Genomic DNA, 19,370 nt, shown 5'->3' on the forward strand with positions numbered 1-19,370 from the left:
CCTGTGCGTTATCACAGGCTTGGGCTTTTTTGTTTGGTTTTTTTTGGATCGATGTACACTGTTAAATTGGTTTAAAATAATTCCATGGAGGGCCTCATTAGTGTCCTCAGATAATAGATGCAGCTCTCGGTAAGAAGGGGGCGTTCATCAGGGACCACAGTGACAGAGCCCAGGAGCGCTGCCTCCCTACACACATGTGTGTAGAACATGCTAGAACATGTGTGTGCATGCTGTCGGGTCCTCGGGCTGCACAGAGCTCCTGCGTGCACCCTGCATCCCCACTGCTCATGCTGAGAGCCGTGAGAGCCACGTCGTCAGCGGGCGACTCATGGAGACCCGGGTGCTGCCTGTTTAGCTGGGCCAGTTCTCAATCTCTCGTGTAATTTCCACACCACTTATGTTCACTGAGCTACATCTTTGGTAAAGAGTTCGAGCAATTTGTTATCCGGGCAAATGAGAGCAAATTCGTCCAAAGTCGGGCTGATAGCGGTGAATTGGTGGAGAAAGTATAAAGGCATCAGGGAAGGGGCGGAAAGAAAATGACCCTCCAGAGGGCGCCGGTGCCTTTCTGGACTGGCCATGTTCACATCCATTCTTTTTTTAAATGACTCCTCCTTGTCCTTTCAAAAACCCCAGTGTCCCCTGGTCTCCAGGGCTGGGGTCTCATTGTGCTCCTGCCACAGGCCAAAAAGAAATCACTGACTTACCTCCAGGCATGAATTCCAGGGCAGCTTTCTTGAGTCCTCTTGCTCTATAACAGGATTTTACTGAAGGACAGGAGCAGACGAGCCCTTGAAGTGATCCAAAACCTGTTTATAATGCACGTGGTGCCAGGCGACACCTACAAGAGGGCAAACAGGGGCACTTAGCATGTCCACAGAGCAGCTGTCCATCCTCTCATTCCATTTCGACATTTCGTCTCCCCCAAAATATGCTCCAAACCCATCTCTGTCCCAAATAAGACACAAGCTCCCTTTTATTAAAAAGAATCCTTCTATTTCTGTAACTTTATTTAGTGCGGTTGGCCCCTCATATCTGTGGGCTCTGCATCTGCGGTTTCAACTAACCTCAGATCGAAAATATGTAGAAATAAAAAATGGATGGTTGCATCTGTACTGAACATGTACAGACTTTTAAATTTGTCATTATTCCCTGAACAATACAGTATAACAGCTGTTTATATTAACGTTACATTGTATTAGATATTATAAGCAATCTAGAGACGGTTTAAAGTGTACGGAAGGATGTACGTGGGTTATATGCAAATATTGGCACCATTTTACATAAGGGACTCGAGCATCTGTGGACTTTGGTATCTGAGGAGGGTCCCCAAACCCATCCCACATATACCGAGGGACAGCTGTACTTACATTTGTGATCATGTATGTTAAAGTGTCCCTATGAATTGGAGGCGGTATGAGTAACTAATATCGCAGAACGAGCCCACCGTCACTCATTTGGCGAGCAGAGCATCTCTTCCTGAAAACCTCTGCATCCAAATCTTTCATGAGGAGAGGAACCTCTGATACACCACAGAGTGTCAGAGACATTTTAAAATTGAAAATTGGGTATGTACTCAAATATTGGCCTCTTGGGAAGTACACCTATGAGGATTCCTGTCCTCAAAAATTTAATCGTATAATTTAGGATATACACAAAAAATGGCAGTACAAATCTCAAAGTGCAGTGTGAGCCTAACCCGTAACTAAATGGAGGTTAGACTAGATCCCCTTATTCATCCATCCATCCACTAACTCACTGCTCAGTTAATATCTGCTGAGCATCTACTATGAGGAGGTCCAGTTTCAGGACTGGGAGTGGATCTTACATTTTTATGTTACTCACCAGGCTAAGCACATAGGAAGATTCAGAAAACAGAGATTATTTGACATTGAGGATTCTATTTTTTGATGTCTTTAGCCACAAAAGTTTAGGAACCAGAAAAGCAATTTTTAGCTTTTTTTTTTTCCCCCTTCCAAATGCTGTTGTTGGGAAGCTTTTCAATCCCTCAAAATAGCTAAGGAAGATAAATGAGTAAACTTTGCTGCACTAATTTACTCTTCAGAATTCAACATGATTTATGCCCTGTTTTGTTTATTGCTCGAATAAGCAAAATCAGAATGGATTGCATGATTATTTTGAGATAGAGCAAGTCCAGATCATTTTATTCTTCCTTCATCACTTTTTTTACTAATCCATCTCCCCCCTGGAGATGATTCATCACAGAACCTGCCATGGATTCTTTAAAATAAATGAATAAATAAAAAGAAAGAAAAAAAAATGGAGGAAGGCCACTTCAAATAAATCCTTAAATAAATCAGCACATACCTTCATGCACTCTTCCCTTTCTCCTCCCCACCTGCTTGTTCTCACACGCGCCCGCCTGGGAATTTCAGAACAATCCAGTTCTGGTGGAAAGTCATCCCAGACTGAACTGGGTCTTGGCCCCACGCGGGCTGGCGGGACGGGCTTTTTCACTGCGGAGAAGCGCGAGTGGGCGAACAGCAAGGGCTGGGGACAGCCCTCCCCGGGGACTGCCCTGCGCTGCTCTCCGAGGCCTTTCCACTCTGGCCTTGCACCGGCAGGGATTCTTCCCCTTTGAATCTTCAAGCCAGAATAATGAGCACGTGTCCTGGAGCAGCACCTGGGGCCTCGTTTTCTCTGGGAAATGGAGAAAATATTAGCTTCCTAGGGCTGTGGCGACAAATTGCCACAAACCGAGTGGCTTAACCCAAAGTCATGGGTCCTGTCCCGGTAGGGGAGGCTGGAGCTGTGGTCCTCAGCGCGGGACGCAGCTGGATGTGACGGTGGCAGTGGTGGCTGTGGGGCCAGGGCTGCGGTGGGAGGCCAGGGCGCTGCACCTCGAGGGTGGGCAGGAGAAGAGGACCCTGCGGAAGGAGGTGACGAGGGAGCCGGGGGAGGGGAGGGCTGTGGAAAACCTGGACACAAAGCCTCGGCCTCACCGCGTGGAGAGAGACGGGGCCAGGACGGAGGGCGGCGGGGTGTGGCACGTCAGTGGAGATGGTGGGGACATGGATCTCGAGAAGAGCGATTCCAGCGTCAAAGTGGGACTGAAGCCACGTTGCTCTGGGTGGGGGCGGGGCGGGGAGACCAGGCAGGCATGGCGGGGCCGCGGGTGGGGGACAGCTGGTCAGGGACACGCATCTGTCTCATGCGCTTCCCTGTCATGCGCTCAGGTGGGAGAACAGCCTTAGGGCAAGAGCAGGAGTGAAGACAGAAAAGGGTGGCTGAGAAAGTCCCAGCGGCTGGTGCAACGTAAACGTTTAAGCCCGGAAAGACTTGGAGGAGACTTAAGCACCTGCTCCTCGTGCAAGGTGGCAACCCGGGAGGGCTGCGTGTGTGATTGCAGCTAGGCGCGTTCCGGAAAAGGCAAAGTCATGGAGTTGGGCAAAGATCGTTGCAGAGCTGGCCAGCGGGGAGGGGCACAGGCGGAGTACGGGTTATTTAGGGCGGCGACCTGTTCCGAATGACTCTAACAGTGTGTGTGGCAGCAGGCGTTTGTCACAGCCCCTAGAATGCGCTAGACAGACAGTGAACCATAACGTGAACCACGGCATTCAGGGAATAATAACGTATCAATATCGGCTTATTGATGGTACCAGCTGCACCACACTAAGGCAAGGTGGTAGTAATTTGGGAAACTGAGGGCAGAGGAAGAGGGAGGATAAGGGATCTCTGTACTTTTATCCAGTTTTTCTGTAAACTTAAAACTGCTTTAAAAAATAAAGCTTATGAATTAAAAAAAAAACACACAGTAAAAGTTTACCAAGAAGGTAAGTGGAAAGGAAAGGATTTGGTGGTTCTAGGCTGGAACAGAAAGGGAGGCAGAGGAGGCGGCGCTGGCTTAGACAGGGAGGGGCACCAGGTCCCCTGAGAGGGATGGGGGGCGGGGGCGGGGGGAGGAGGCGGAGGAGGGACGGGCACCTCAGTGTGGCGGTGTGGCACAGGGAGCCTGTCTTCCAGCAGTGATGCAGGTTGCCTGGGGCCAGCTGGGTCCTCCCAGAAGCAAAGGCTGGGCGTGCAGCCTCAGAGTGATGCCCGTGGAGGCAGAAGTGGAGCAAGCAGGCTCGGCAGGGGGGACCTCAGGCCGTGCCAGACTGACCCCCGCCCACCCCAGGCTACCCGACAGGGAGCTCAGGTCACACCCTGCCGAGAGAGCAGCCTGTGTTGGCGGAAATGCAACACTTACTGTAGAAGGCTGAACGGCAAGCTCTTCCTGAGAGGGCACAGCGCCCCGCGTCTGCCCCACGCCTGGTCATCCGCTTGGAGCCGGGGGCAGTTACGAGTGGGGCACGGAGACGGCAGGAAGGACCAGAGTCAGCATTGAGAGAGTGTGACGACAGGTCGTTGTAACAACGGACGTGGTTAGAAGCCAGCTGAGGTTAGAGACGTTACACTTGGCTTCGTGCTGTTCTCTGGCCGTTCTCAGTGGTCAAGGTGTTGATGTCGAGGAGGTGCATTCGGCATAAGGCCAAGCTGGGCGTTTGCTGGGCTGGGGCAGAACACGGGTATCATTCCCCACGCGGGATGGCATCGTCCAAAAGAATATGAAAATCAATCTTTTCCTGTGTCGGAGACGGCGGTGGTTATAAAATATACTGAAACATTTAAGATTGTTAGAAGTGTTAGTTTTTTCGTGTTTTCATCTTGCTCACCATGCCCTTTATGTATTGTGACCTTTAAGTACTTAGACAAGATGTTGTTATTGTGGTATTTTGCATTGTCAGTACACTAAGAATGAAAAATATAAGTGATGTTTCAACGGAAAAAGCTTTCAATTTATCCCCTCCCTCGTTCTCTTTCTCCCTCTGTCTCTCTGTATCTCTGTTTCTCTCTCTGTCTCTCTCTCTCTCTCTCTCTCTCTCTCTGTTTAGCTCTTTCTAGACTTAGATCTATCAACAACCAAAGGATTCATCTGTCCCAAGGCCACCAGTTCTGGAAGGTCATAATGGCCTGGCATTGTGCTTAGGAAAGAACTGTCTTCTAGGAGAACCAAAGATGGAGCTATAAATTGTGGGGATTTATTACTGCATGGCTATGCATTTTAATTTTTAATTTTGACTGTTCTTGGTATTTTAAAAATTGATCTATAGACCTCTCTGCATGTTCTCTCTTGATGAATATTTACTGTTTGGGTTAAGCAGTGATGGACCTATTTCAGCATCATCTAAATAAATTATACACCTCTAAAGGAATCTAATGGAGACGGAATGAGACATATTGTTTAATATCACAGGAGGCAAGCCCCTGAAATTGATGCTCTGGAAGGAGACAGGAATAAGCTATAGGTTGAGGATAAAATTCTTAAATCTGAACTTTTGGTTCCCAACATTTTGCTTTGTTTTTGTTTGTCTGTTCATTTTTTTTAGGGATCCTCAAAGTCTGGACCCACCAGAAGTCAGCAATGCAAAGCTCCAGTACGCAGGGTGGGGCCCCAAAGGCCAGCAACTGGTAAGCCAGTCAAGCCCGTGACCTTGCTTTGACTCTGATGGCGTTTGTACTTTCAGGCTGAGTGTATTTCACTGTACTCAGCCTGTGTGTGGTGTGTGTTTGTGTGTGTGTATGTGTGTGTAAGTTAAATTTGGAACAAGTACACCGGGGTATGTGAATATGTAAAATGGCCATTTCTTTTTAGGTGGCAAATTATCATAAAATTGGACAAGTGCGCGCTTTGGTCCCCATATCTGATATTCTCACGGTGGTACCTACCTAGAGCTGTGTGTGTAGACTCCAGGTTGACAGTGAGCTCAAGGAGATGGGAATTGTCAGAACCGTGGAGTGGCCGAGAGTTGCCCTCGGAACTCAGACTCCTCTCGGTTTGCTGGCCGGCGCAGAGCCAGGCCAGTGGCCTCCACGTGCGACCTTTGCTGTCGCTGCGGCCTCTTGGTTTCACATCAGATGTCGTCATGGATTCTCCCTCCAAATGGCCAAAGGGAGGCGTTTCTGTGAGTGGCAGGGACGGTGCAGGGAGAGGGCCCTGAACGGCGGTGCTGGACTCAGGCTCCAGAGCCGGAGCTCGTGCCCTGGCTGCCCTGTTGGCTGCAGGCAGCCCTGGCTTCCCAGTGAGGGATTTGGATAGTGTGACCTCTGGGGTTCGTCCCAACTCTAGCATCACATTTGTCTAAGACCTGATGACATTTGTCAGTTCTGTTTAGCTTTTGTTCACAAGATCGTCTTACTCCTCACAGAAAGTCCCCCTGGCTCGAAGATCAGATAAAGGGGCTGCTGTTTTCTTCTGCATCTTCAAGCTGATTACCTAAATCCGCATTTTTAAATCTTTCGTTTCCAAAAATGGCAATGACAGTGATTGTATTTAACAGCTTGGATAGGGCTGTATTGGTAGCCTGCCTGCTGTTGTGTGAGTGAAGATGGTCTGGGAGCTCGCCACAGCACAATTGTATTTTCTTGGTTACGTATCAATTCCATGGCCTCAAATTGGTTTAAAAAAACAGGAATATATAGGCCACAAAACTATTTTAGCTATTATTAAAGTGTCTCTAATGCTACAGACTGATTGCAGAGATTTCAAAAAGCAAATGAAACTAATCAAAACCCCAGTGTGACGGGAGGAAGTGAGGAAGTTGGGAGCTGACTTTGGCAGAGGGACAGCAGTCCGTCAACTCAGCCACAACGAGGAGATAAAATTCATCTTCCCTCAAAGACGACTCTTACACAAGAAAAAATATGCAATTTAGTAGGAGATTGTAGAAGACCTAAGTGTTCAAGAATGTCTGAGATTGAAGAGGTGTCCAGCATCCATCAAATCCTCCTGTGAAACTGACCATCCCACACCCATGGAGCACCCTCCCTGCCTCCGCTGACGACTGTAGCCCAGTGCCCCCCGCACACTCGGGGGAAGGGGACGTGCCGCTCGGTGTGGCCTTACGGAGTGGTCATTGTCCAGCTGCTCTATGGTCAACAGGAAAAGGACATCATAACGTGACCCGGTGTGAGGGTCTCTCTTCCGTACCTGCTGGCTCTCCCCCTGTCATCCCGTGGGTGTCCCTAAGCGTGCAGTTTATGCCTCACCGTCTGCCTGTGGAGCTGGGCCAGGTGCTGTGGCAGAGCCAGCACCGCACAGCCCTGCCTCCTGGAAGGCTTGCAGCGCACAGTCGCAGGAGGATTTGCAGCGTGTGCCTGCACACCTGCACGGTCACACACACTTCAGAGTTAAGTCTAGAATGGTCCTCTGGGACAGCTGACTTTACTCCCATGTCATGCTCCCTTGGGGACAGGGACAGGAACAGGTGATTATAGGAGTTATCATGTTTCATCTCTTAAAGAATAGGTAGCAACAAAACAAAGTAAGTGTCAACTTCTCAGAGAAAGCTTCGTGACACAGGCCCCCGCCACACACACACACACACACACACACACACCCCCGTTAGGCAGCTGTCTTGGGGCCTCAGGTCTCCCGGTGCGATCTTCCCGCACACACAGCTCCTCCCTGCCTGTGGCGGGTCCCTCCTTGGGTAGGCGGCCTTTTCGTCTCTGTGTTCTATAGCAGCTAGCACAATGCCTGGTGCTCAGTAAATACTGGTTGAGGTAAGAAATGAATGCGTAAACAGATTAGTTAATTAGTTAATATATTCTTGAGGTCCAAGACCACTTAAGCATGAAATAATTGGTGGAGGGAAACAGCCAGAATCTGTGTGTATGTTCTAGGAAAATGCTAGAGGTGAGGGAAATTCACCTTCCCTTCTGCCTCAGGGAAATGGATGTTCAGTTAAGTTTCAGTTGCTAGTACTTGGGCTTAGTACTAAAGGTGCTGATATGTTTGTGGAATTTTTGAGTTTTTAAACTTACGTGAACTTTGGGATTTTTATCATACCCTCTTGTGCTGGACGCAGAGACAGTGCAGCTCATTGCAGAGAGCGTGCCCTGTGTGTGGACAGGGCTGACGTGCTCTGTGAGGGGCCAGGTGGTGCGTGTTTCAGGCTTTGCAGTCCACATGGTCTCTGTCGTAACTACTCATCTTTGCTGCTGCAGCACAAACGCAATGAAGGCAATATAGACATGGTGGGTACAGTTGTGTTCCAGTAAACTTATTTACCAACACAGGTGGCTTGGCCTGTGGGCTGTAGTTTGCTGATCCTGTTACAGGGGATCCTATGCTCGCTTAGTTGTCCTTAGCTGGGGAAGCCTGACCCAGGGACCGCCGTCTGATCACAGTACTCCCCACGCCCGCTCTCTCTGCAGAGGGAACCCGCACCCGGGAGCAGGCCGTGCAAACGCTGGCCTGTTAAGTGACGGCACGCAACAAATCCCTCATTGCCATGTTATTTTAAAAAGTAAACATTGCTCCCTAAAGTAAATCTACTCTAATTATAATGAGTCAGACTGAAGTGAGTAATTCTCCCTGGGGAGCAAAGAACACAGCTGCAGTTAGAGCTCCCCAGAGAGCTTCCTGGGCACAGACCTCCGGTGCTGAGTGACTGCAGTGACGCCTTTGCTCGGGAGCCGCAAGTCACAGGAGGGTGGCACGGGGCACCCCGAGTGGGGCAAGGGCGTTTACTCCAGTGCTCCTATGTGGTCTCAGTTGGTGTCTCCTACCCTGTTCAGCAGCTCGTCTCGGACCTTCAGACCATCTCCGCGGCGCAGCCTGGGCAGAGAGGGAGAAGGGTGAGGCGGGACGTCCCTCATCCGTCAGAGTCCGCTCGTGGCCGCGCTGGTTGGGGCCATGGTTGTTCACAGCGGATGACCAGATTGTTTCCAAAATGTTTGCTGAAAGCCCGGAACATGAAGTAGAAAATGCAGTTGGCCAGATTAAATAGGATTAAATGAGAAACTATATATAAAATGTTTAACATAGCGTCTCTCCCTTGTCCCCCCACCAAGCAGTAGTGACCCGTAAACATAGATTCCATTCCCAACACATGTTATTTCACGTGCTTTGTGCTGTACCCCTCTACCTGTCATCCTCGTCAGGTGAATCTCTGCCCAGGCTGAGAACTCCTCTAAGTCAGTTTCCTTTCTTTGATCCTTTTTGGAAGTCCTGCTCCTCCTGTGTTTGTCTATCTATGTGAGGTTTTGTCTCTGCTAACCTAGAATACAATTAAATTGTCTGGTTTAGAAATATCCATTTATTTCCTTATATGTCAGTCTGTTAGAAACATTTCATAAAAACACACAAATTCTGAGGGCAGCTGCAGTGGCCTTCTCTGTTCTTAAGGCACACACTGGAAGTTAAGTTCATTCCCTTCAAGGTGCATTAGTAAGTTAATGGGCAAGCTTAGGGGACTTATGTGAATTTGTTGCATAATAATGTTTTCCTTTGGAAACAAGCACTGTGGAAATTTTTGCAAATAAGCCTGCACAGCATTAGACACCATTAAGAATTCAAAGCTGGAATCTCTGCTCATACACTCAGCAGATCAGAGACAAAGATGGGTCTCTCTCTGGTTGGCTTGCAAGCACCATGATGGTAAATGAACAGCTTTGAAGGGATATTTAGTAAGTCTGTTGGGAAATCTTCAATGCAGAGACAGCTCCGGAATGTGACAGAGGAAGAGCAAGGAGCGCAGTTAGCCAGGAAACCTGCAGGGCTGGGGTGTCCTCGGGAGACAGTGCTCCCGGAGGAGCAGGGGTGGTCACGGGACCGAGTTCTCACGGCTGTGCTTCCCCGCGTGCGGAGGGAGCCCACGTCCTCGCAGCCCGAGCAGAGGGGCTGTGGGATAAGCACCAGTGAGCGACTGCCCTCAGTGTTGGACGGGACCAGAGAATAAAACTACATGCATTTACCAAAGTGGGAGAGTTTAAGCTAAACTTCATGAAGAACTGCCTTGATTATATCGCTTTTTAGACCCTAGAATAGTTTTCCATAGAAGGTCACAGAATAATTTATCAGGGAGAATCAAGGAATCTCCATTTAAGTTGCTTTTTAAAAAAAAAATAAATAAATAAGCAGTTAAGATGGCAACTCCCTTGGCAAGGTTTTGGGGGCAAGTTGACCAGACTCCCAGAGATGCTCCCAGCTCCTGGAGCTCCATGGAATGCCAGCTGTGACCCAGGACTGCTGCGGCGGGTCAGCCAGCTGAGCGTGACAGGTCCTTTCCTGGTGCACGTTGTGCCCTTCAGTTTTATCAACTCCTTTGTTTGCTGTTTGAGTCGATCTCACTGAACACGCCCTGTGTTCTGGGCGCTCTGGTGCATCCTGGAGACCCCGGAGGAAGACGTGGTCTCCTTCCTCGCTGGCTTCACGCTGGTGGCAGGTCCACCTGTCACACACCGACTCACTCGGCAACCGCGACCGCTTCCTGTTGCCTTGCTTTCTTGCAGGGTCACCCTCGGAACTGTCCCCAAGCCTCCCTACTGTCATCTCCGCCCATGCTGCCCCAGCTTCTGTGTCCTCTCTACAGCGGGGGCGACAGGTGAAGGGTCACTGCCCTATGTGTACGATGTCCTTGTTTTAACAAAGACCCTTGGGTCCTCGAGTTTCAACAAAATGATGCCACCGGAAACAAAGCCCTCCAGACAGGTCACCATCTAAGTGGTCGTCCCCACACTGCTTGATGCACAGCATGTGAGGACAGTTCAGCTGTCAGCAAAACGTCTCACCTGACACTGGAGCCCAGCCTCCCTTGGAGGACTCACTGGACCACCTGTGATCGCAGATAAATAAGCTGAATTCTGTCAGGAAAGCGTGGCATGCGTCAGAAGGTGAGTTAGGCCACCCTTGGTAAAGCAGGGAAACTCAGGGTAGAAATCAGAAGCCGTGTGGGCGTCCAAAGAGAGGGCTTAATGACAAGCCGGCCAAACTGTCATTGCCATCCCAGGGTACTGGTGTGGACTCACATCTTGCTCTTCTTCACCTCGTAGGGAGTGAGAGATGTTCGGAAAACATCATCAATTTCTATTCCTCCAAGTCTTTAGCTCCCCATAAGTTTTCCAGTGTCTGTGTCTTTAGAAAAAGCCGCTACCAGCTGACAGCAATTGCCCTGCTCTGCAGCCACCCAGAAGCTATCGCTTGAACAGAGAGTGTGCTCCTGCTTCCCGCACACCCTCCTGTCAGCCGATCTGCAGCCCAGGGAGCCGCCAGTGGCCAGCAGCTCTCTCCCTCCTGGGCAGCCACCGGGCGCTGAGCAAGAACAGCCAGAGCCGTGCTCAAGGGCAGTGTTGCTCGCCCCGCCCCACAGCAAGTAACAGAGGGGGCAGGGAGCGCTTTATCGAAGGTGACAAATCCAACAAGGGGAGAAAGATTGATCTTTCCGGCAAGAGGAGAGCATTTAATGAAATGTGGTATACATGGAGAGGACCAGATGGAAGTGACATCCCATTAATAACTTATAAAAGCCTCTAATCAGTTTGGGTTAATTTGGTATTCATTGTAAAAACATTCATCATGGGCACCGAAGTCCATGACAGTAGCCAAGAAATTAATACTGCAGGGATGGAAATCGCCTTATGTATCCTCAAATAATGGATGGAGACAGTTTGGTGAGTGATTTGTTAGCTCCACCAGGGGTACCCTTCAAATTTAACGCAATATGTTATCCCTCCATGGCTCTGTGAGGCTAAATCACTCTAATGTTCACTTGCACTCAGTAAATAAGCTGAGTTTTCCGTAATTGACGTGCGCAGACGGGGCCGTGTAGCGGAGCTACCTGGTGATGATAGTTAGAGAACTAGGCGACTAGGAAAGAGTGATGTGGGCTTTTCCTGCTGGTAACAGCCTCTCTCAGGACACAGGGATTTCCACCCACAAAAGCAAACTCATAGTTGTGGAGTGATGGAGGAAGGGAGAGAAACAATGTAACCCATAAATCATGATGCAGTGGAGTCTTTTTTAAGACTTTTGTCATGCTGCATGAATAAGGGGAGGGGCATACGGGGAAATTTGTTGTATAACAATATGAAAATGTGCAGTAATAGTCATAAGAACATTCCTATACTTCAACACAAAAATCTCTTGTAAAGAGACGCCAAAGGCTATGTAAATAAGCATATGCATAGCACTGTTATCCATAATGATAATTTTTAAAAGCTGGAAATATTCTAGTGTTTACGAGAGAGCATTTTGGTACATTATGGCATATCAATAGAAAGAACTATTATACAACGATTAAAGTTATGATTAGGAAGACCGTATAAATACATGGAACGTAGATCATCTATTAAACAATAGAAGGACTAAGAATGAGCTGTTTGTATATGTTTGCATATGAGACAGGACTGGAAAGTGATATATTAGTCAAAATAATAATTTCAGTCTGGCCAGACTTATGGACATTTTTCCTGCTTCTAAAAGTTTCTTGGATGCAACAACATTATATCTTCTTTAAAAAGAAAAGAAAATTTGTTGTCAAAGGTAAAGAAACACGTGCCCTGGCAGAGCTGAGGGTGGAGCAGGCGCTTTTGCGGGGAGTTCAGCAGAATGAGCCAGCGCCCGCCCGCCCGCCAGGGTCACGGTGCCTTTAGTTCTGTTGATGTGAAAGCTGCAGAGAGTTACAAACCCTGCAGAGAGATTTTCTGGGGCTCTCTTTTTAAAAGTAATATTATTTTTAATTGAAAAATTATAGTTGTGTACATTTACGGGATGCAAGAGGAGTATAATTAATAATAATGTATATTTCAAAATAACCAAGAGAGTAAATTTCAAAGTCTCACCACAAAAGTGCTAACCAGCAAGGTGAGGACTCACCATTAAGCCAAAGCAAAATTAAGGAAAATGTGGGTTCAGGGTGGAAACAGGCCTGGCCTGGTTGTCCACGCTGTCTGTGAGGAGGGACCACGTCCTCTTCCTCATCCGAGCTCCCTTAATGCAATTGTGACTGAAGCAGTGTATTATTCCTTGTAAGGAATCAAATTAGGAGGGCGCCCCACATCAGCCCTGGCAATATTAGGTTAGAGAATTTCAGGCTAATCTATCAAATAGAATATAAAAGCAGGACCAGAGTTCTACATTAGGAAGAGTGCATTTAATGATAGATTCTTGAGATAATGTAACCAGGCAGTCATAAATTAAAATAGCCTTTTCAGCCATTTGGGGGCGAAGGGAGGCTGCAGTCACTTCCGCTGCCATGGGCAGACCCGTCGTTTCCCATTGCATGGAGAGAGAAGGTTGTGGACATTGGGAGGTTTGTCCAGTAGCCTGGGGAGGAGGGGGGGAGGTCTGCACTCTCTGTGCTGCTAAGAATTCTCCTTGGTACAGGTAATGGGCCCTCGTAGACTGCTTTGAGGATGCTCCCGTTTGGGTGGAGGGACACCTCTTCATCATCGTTCCTGAAGTGTTTCACAGTCGGACCGTATCAAAGTAACGGTTCTGTCTCCTCGTCTACGTAGAATCACTGTGACCTTTTCTTCCTCTAAATTGCTGCAATATTGTCAATCCCACTTACTGTAGCAGTGAATCTTTTGCTTTGTTTTATTATTCAACTATTTCACTTCTGAATAATTCTCCTTCCCAGACCGAATGTTCAAGGACAAGGAAGGTCGCTCGTTACGCGTTTATCGCCCGCGGCCCGTTGCTCAGTGTGGAGCAGAGTGTAGGTTCCCCACAGATGCTTGTTACGTGGTATCTAGGAGGGAAAGTAAAATTAAATGTCAGATTTATGGACTTAAGGTCCAAAATTCATGGGAATCGTGAAAATTTGATGTTATAACCTAAAAAGTATAAGATTTAACAACTTGCCCGCTGGTTAATTAACTCAGCAGTTCAGACTGTGAGAAATCATGGCAGGACGTCTGGATGGTCGAGTCAGACGTCTTGTCTTAAAGTGGTTGTCGTGCTGTGCAAGATCGTGCGTTTTCACCAGTAAACCCTGCCAGGCTCAGGCCAACCTGAGCCGGGAAAGAGTCAGACAGAGGACGACAGCACCCTGCTCCCGTCCCACCACGACACCAAAGGGATCCTGTTCTGCCCGATGCCCCGGGAGCAGTCCGACCACCGGGCTTGTGTTCCTCTCTCCCCTCCAGTTTGGAATCGAGGCAGTCCTCACTCTGATCACCTCGGAGGGTTATTGTCTACATCGCGAAACAACCTGGGGACAGCTGGGGCACAGGATGGAAAAGAACTCGCTCACTTAGAACAAGAGCTTTTGGAGACATTTCAGCAGCACCCGAGTCAATTATTTGCAAATGGTTCCCCTGGAATTTTCTTCAAAACGGACTTCACAGGACTCTTCCTGCACAGCATCCTGTGGGTCCTTATCGATCACTATAAATCAAGTCTAAGTCCTGGGAAGTGTGATAACTTCATGTTTCTGAAGAACCTCTTTAGACAAGGATGTCTTTCCGCCCTCTGATAGGGGTCTTTTCACAACCCACGAGGTTCTGTTTTACTTCCCTGACATGTGGGGAGCTCCATGTGTTCCTTGTGCTAGGACAGGGGTGGGCGTGAGCACCAATAATCAATGAGTCGATCTCAGTAGCGGGACCCAGTTTTGTTTCTTTTAGACTGTGGGTTTTTATGTATATCATGGCTCAAATCTAGTTCAGCTATTTCCACTCTAAAGAACAGTTAGCAAATTAGTGAATTGATTTTTCTGTTTGTTCTTCAATTTGGAAATCTAATCATTTATCTGAATGGCTTTAGTTTTTACAATAATGTCTGCAATGGCCATGAACAGTTGGAATTATGTCTTAATTTCCTCGGCTAGGCCTGATTTAATTAATGTCCGTGATACATGCTGGTAGGCCGAGTGTACCACCTGTGCCTCCAGCCCGGTCCTCGCTGGGGCCTGTGCCCGTCCCGTGCTGGCAGTGCCTGCTGTGCAGCTCCACACGCGGTTTGTCCGTGAGCTGCACCCACCGTTCTCTCCAGCAGACCTCTGTGGCTCTCCTCACTGTAGCCTCTGCTCAGAGAACGGCACCAGCAACTCTGCAGCTGCCGAGCCAGACACCTGGCACTCTGCTCCTCTCCCTCCCTCGGCCCACCTTGACCCCCTCCAAGTCCTGTGGATTCTGCCCTCCTGACATTATTGAAATACATCCTCCCCCCGATTCCCACCAGCACCTCCCACCTGGGCTCCTTAACAGCTGCCTGCTTGGTTTCTCTACCCCAGATCCACCTCAACTCCAGCATGTTCTCCCTTCTGTCTCTGAGTGATCTTCTAGAGTGGAAATGTGATCACGTCAGTTTCCCATGTAAAAACCTTCCACTGTTTTGCCTTCAGGACAAAGCCAGACTCCTTTCCTGTGCTTTGCAAAGCCCACCCTCAGGTGCTCCCGCTGACGCCTCCAGCCGTCCCCCACTCCCGGGCCCAATGTCCCGGACCTCCTCTCACCTCAGGGCCTTTGTCCTTGCTGTTCCTGAAGTCCCCAGCCCCTCACCTCCAACTCCAGCCTCCTTAGGACTGGGCCAGAGACACTTGGGATGTTCTCCCACCACTGTGCCATTGCCACTGTCCCCACACATCACTCTGTGCTGTCACAACCCGGATACTTACTCTTCTCCCCCAGCAGGCTGTAAGCTCCTTCGGCACAGGTGCCTGCTACTCACGAGAGCATCCCCAGCCCCTCGCAGACTGGACGGTTGGGAGACACTGAGTGTGTATTAAAAGGCTGAGTGAGTGGCTCAATCAAGGCATGTCGTTTACCCAAGGTGAAAGTCAGTTTCCTTTTCCAATTTAAGCATAAACCCAACGCTCATCTGTGATATTTTTTTCCACATTTTTACCCATCGTAGAGATTAGCTGGCCGTCCATCCTAGGCCATGACTTGTGGCATACTGCCTGGAACCTTAACCTTTTGTGCCTGCATGACCTCATGTTCAAACCCAAGCTCAGCCAAATTCCAGTCACCTTCCAGATTATAAAAAGTTATAACCGCTTGTACATGTATTTATTTAATTAAGGTCATTTTCTCCATGGCCACACAAACTCATATTTTTAACATTAGCTGAGAGATGTGACTATGTAATAGAATTTGAGTCATTAGAATGTCCTCTGAAGTCACTGCTCTCTGTTTCCTCCAAGTCTAATCAGGACAGGACGAGGTGCATGGCGGCCTTGCTCGGTGAATTCTGTCTTTTGAATTTCCTGTGTGTCATTGCATTACAAGATTAGTTGACTCCAATATCTTCCTACCGAAAGGCTCAGAATAATAAAATTATGAATTAATTAGCCAATGGAAAAGTAAGCTCTCTGTTCCAGGCTGATGAAGCATACACAATAGGGCATCTCATTGTTGCGTGGAGTTGCCGTCTCCCACGTCCCTGTTGAATCGTATCTGAGCAGTGAAGCTGCAATAGCAGAGCCAGCCTGGTAGGCAGTGGCAAGGCTTGCCTTTCCCCTCCTGTCTCGTAAAGAAACGTGCCAATGCATTCATAATTTCCCAGTGAGGTGGCAGAGGCTGTAAATCCTTTTTTTCCAATAACCCTAAAATTTTACTAGCCAAGAGTTCAACAGCCGGGTACACATTTAGTGAAACAAAAGGTCTAGGGTGGCAGCTGATTGATTAGAATAATGGTTCTTCACTCAGCTACACTTTGACTTTTGTGACTACCGATGCCTTGCTGCACGCCCAGAGGTTGTGGTGTATTTGGACCAGGGCGGGGCTTGGACATCGGGGTGTTTGAAAGCTCCCCAAGTGCTTCTGGTGTGTAACTGCGTTTGAGCATCACTGGTGTAGATGCTTGTGGGCAGGGCTGGCTCCGGCTGACCTCTCTCATAAACTTCGGAGCCAGGTCACAATTCCAATGTCATGACAAAACATAGACTCTGTGAGATTATGTTTTTAATCACCAGTCCTATGACAAGGCAATGTGCTGCATATAAAATTGCTGGTCATCAAAACATTCCTGGGGAAACTGTTGCTTCACCAGGGCAGCTGTGCTCCCGTGGCCCGCCGTGCGCTGCCAGGCCGCGGCCAGCTCCGCTGCAGCTTGTGTTGGTTCTGGCCAGTTCAATTCAGAGTTAAGATCAGGATGTTATGAAATCATTGTTTTCTTTTCCTTTGAACCCTAGGTGAGGAGTCACTGCCCACATGGATAGATGTTTTATGCAGTATTAATCATTTTAGTATGATTTTTCTCTGGTCAAACCTGTAGGCATTAAAGCGTGCTCAACAGACAGCCTGTCAGAAGGGACGTGCTGAGTTTCAGACGGCGAGTCACACCACATAGCTTCACAGTTTGGGACACAATAACTAATGACGAAAGCGACCCTTTCTGTAAGGCTTACAATGCTCCCACCGCCGTGCTAGGCATTTGGTGTGTGTTGTCTCCTTTGCTCACAATATCTCCACTCAGCAATGAGGAACTAGAAATTCAGAACATGGAGGTAATTTGCTTTATGTCACGTCAGTGATGGTGTCAGAACTGAAACTAGAGTAGAGCCATCCCAGCTGCTTCCTGTGGCCCAAACTCTTAAGTCTGAGCTCAGCGTCCTGAAGAATGACTTCCCTCAAGACCAAATGAGTTCCTGTCTATGAGAAGTCTTTGAAAATCTTTGAAATGCCCTGCAAATACCAAGTGTTATTATTACTGTGAATGGTGACATTTGTATTCAAGGCTACCTGTAAGAATTTTTTTTTTTTTTTTTTTTGTAGTATACAGAAACTGGATGTCTCCTGATACAGCCTGTGGTGGAATTAGTCTAAAATGCCCTTATCTTTCTCCCTTCTGAGCATCCTAAAAGGATATGAAACATTGAATTAACTGATATCTCCATCTAAAGTCTTTGTCGCTTCCATAAATAAGCTGTCAGAGCCCCAGAGCAGATCCTGAACCCCAGTGGAGTAAGATTTCCCTCCCGTGGGAGAACGACCATCCATCCAGGGCAGCGTTACACCCGAGTGACGCGCGGAGTCCTGGGAGAGGACAATACACAAACAAGGCTTTACGTATCTCCTTCCCCAGGGAGGGACCTAAACATTTGCTTTTTTGCTTTTCTATATTTAACTATTTTTTGTTTCAGATGCATTTTTATATGTGAATGAAATATTTTATCAGTAAAGAATAGTGAAGTGAACACGCACACACCGTCCACCCAGTGTGAGATGTAGATTCCCGAGACTTCTGCGGTGGTCGTCCTTGGAGCCCACCCCGTTCCATTCCCTCCACCAGACGAACCACTGCTCCAAATTTGCTTAATTCTTCCCTGCTGTTCTGAGCAAAATAGTTTTACTACGTATTTATGAATCCCTAAACAATGTAACATTGGTATTTATAACTGTTTCCATACAGCGTATATACTCCTGTTATTTGACATTTGGGCTCAACATTGTCGGTGACGGTCATGGGTGTGGCTGTGTTAGCTGTAGTGGAATCTTTTCAGTGCTCTGTGACAGTCCCTTATGCAAACGCATCACAACGTGATCACCCAGTATCCTGCAAATGGATGTGTAGGTCATTTGCATTGTTTAAAATGTATTTACAGTGTTTCTATGTGTAGTCTGTTCATGTTCACTGATGGGCGTGTGCCACGGTTTCTGTAGGTTTTACTTTGCGTATGTTTCATTATTAATGAGGTTGAACATTTTTGCATAGGTGTATTTTCCATTCATGTTACATCTTCTGTAAAACACCTGCTCATGTCTTTAAACCTATTATTCTTTTGGGTTGTTTGTCCCTTTCTTATTGATGTGTACAATTTCTTCATACATTCCAGATTCTAATTGTTTGTCAATTATTTCCAAAAATCTTCTCTCATTTTTCAACTTATATTTTCGCTCTCAGTTTAATATACTTTGGTAGGAAAAGATGTCAATTTCAGTGAAATTAATTCATTTATGGTTTGCATTTTTATCTTCTTAAAGAGAGTCTTTACTACCCTGAGGACATAAAGACATTCTCCTACATTATCTTCTAACATTTTTGTAACTTCATCTTTCACAGTTATGTCTTTAATGCAGCTGAAATTGAGTGTTGGGGTAGGGTGTGAAGCATATTCACAACTATTTTTCCACGGGAGTGGAATAACCGATTGTTCCAGAACCATTTACTGAAAGTCTTTCTTTCCTTACTGATCTTTAGCACCTCTGCCTTTGATCAAATTTTTGTGTATGGACGGATTTGGTTTCAGACTCTCTGTTATATTCCACTGATCTGTTGTTGATCAGTGTAACACAATTGCACATTCTTAATTACTATAGCTTTGTAATCGGTATGACGCTTGGTGCAGCTAGTCCTACAAACACATGGTCCTTGAAAGTGTCTTGGCCATCTTTGGCCCTTTGCATATATACTATATATGCCCATGCACACACACACAATTTAGAATAAGTTTATTCAGTTCTTTTAAAAATACTTTTGGGAGATTAGTTTGAACTGCATTAAACTTACATACCAATTGTGGAGAATTTATAAACTTCAGCTGTTGATTCTTTCAATATGTAGTGTAGTTCCTAATTTATTTACTTTTTGAAAGACTTTTAAAATATTTGCTCTATAAATTTTTATAATTTTTTTC

At 47.3% G+C, this 19,370-nt stretch overlaps 1 protein-coding gene across 3 annotated transcripts in view; it reads left to right on the forward strand.

The window, feature by feature from the left end:
- Positions 1-19,370, forward strand: part of DPP6 (dipeptidyl peptidase like 6) — a 643,862-nt gene that overhangs the window by 470,846 nt on the left and 153,646 nt on the right. For 2 of the 3 annotated variants that reach the window (XR_011231801.1, XM_069462595.1), the window contains exon 7: positions 5,391-5,472. The exons of the other annotated variant lie outside the window; for it this stretch is intronic. Coding sequence is in view for 1 of the 2 variants with exons in the window: in XM_069462595.1 (XP_069318696.1) it covers positions 5,391-5,472 (82 nt within the window). In the remaining variant the exon portion in view is untranslated. The remainder of the gene's footprint in view (positions 1-5,390; positions 5,473-19,370) is intronic. 3 annotated transcript variants of the gene reach the window in all.

Source organism: Eulemur rufifrons, chromosome 29 (assembly GCF_041146395.1).
Source record: "Eulemur rufifrons isolate Redbay chromosome 29, OSU_ERuf_1, whole genome shotgun sequence".
Taxonomy (NCBI): Eukaryota; Metazoa; Chordata; class Mammalia; order Primates; family Lemuridae; genus Eulemur; species Eulemur rufifrons.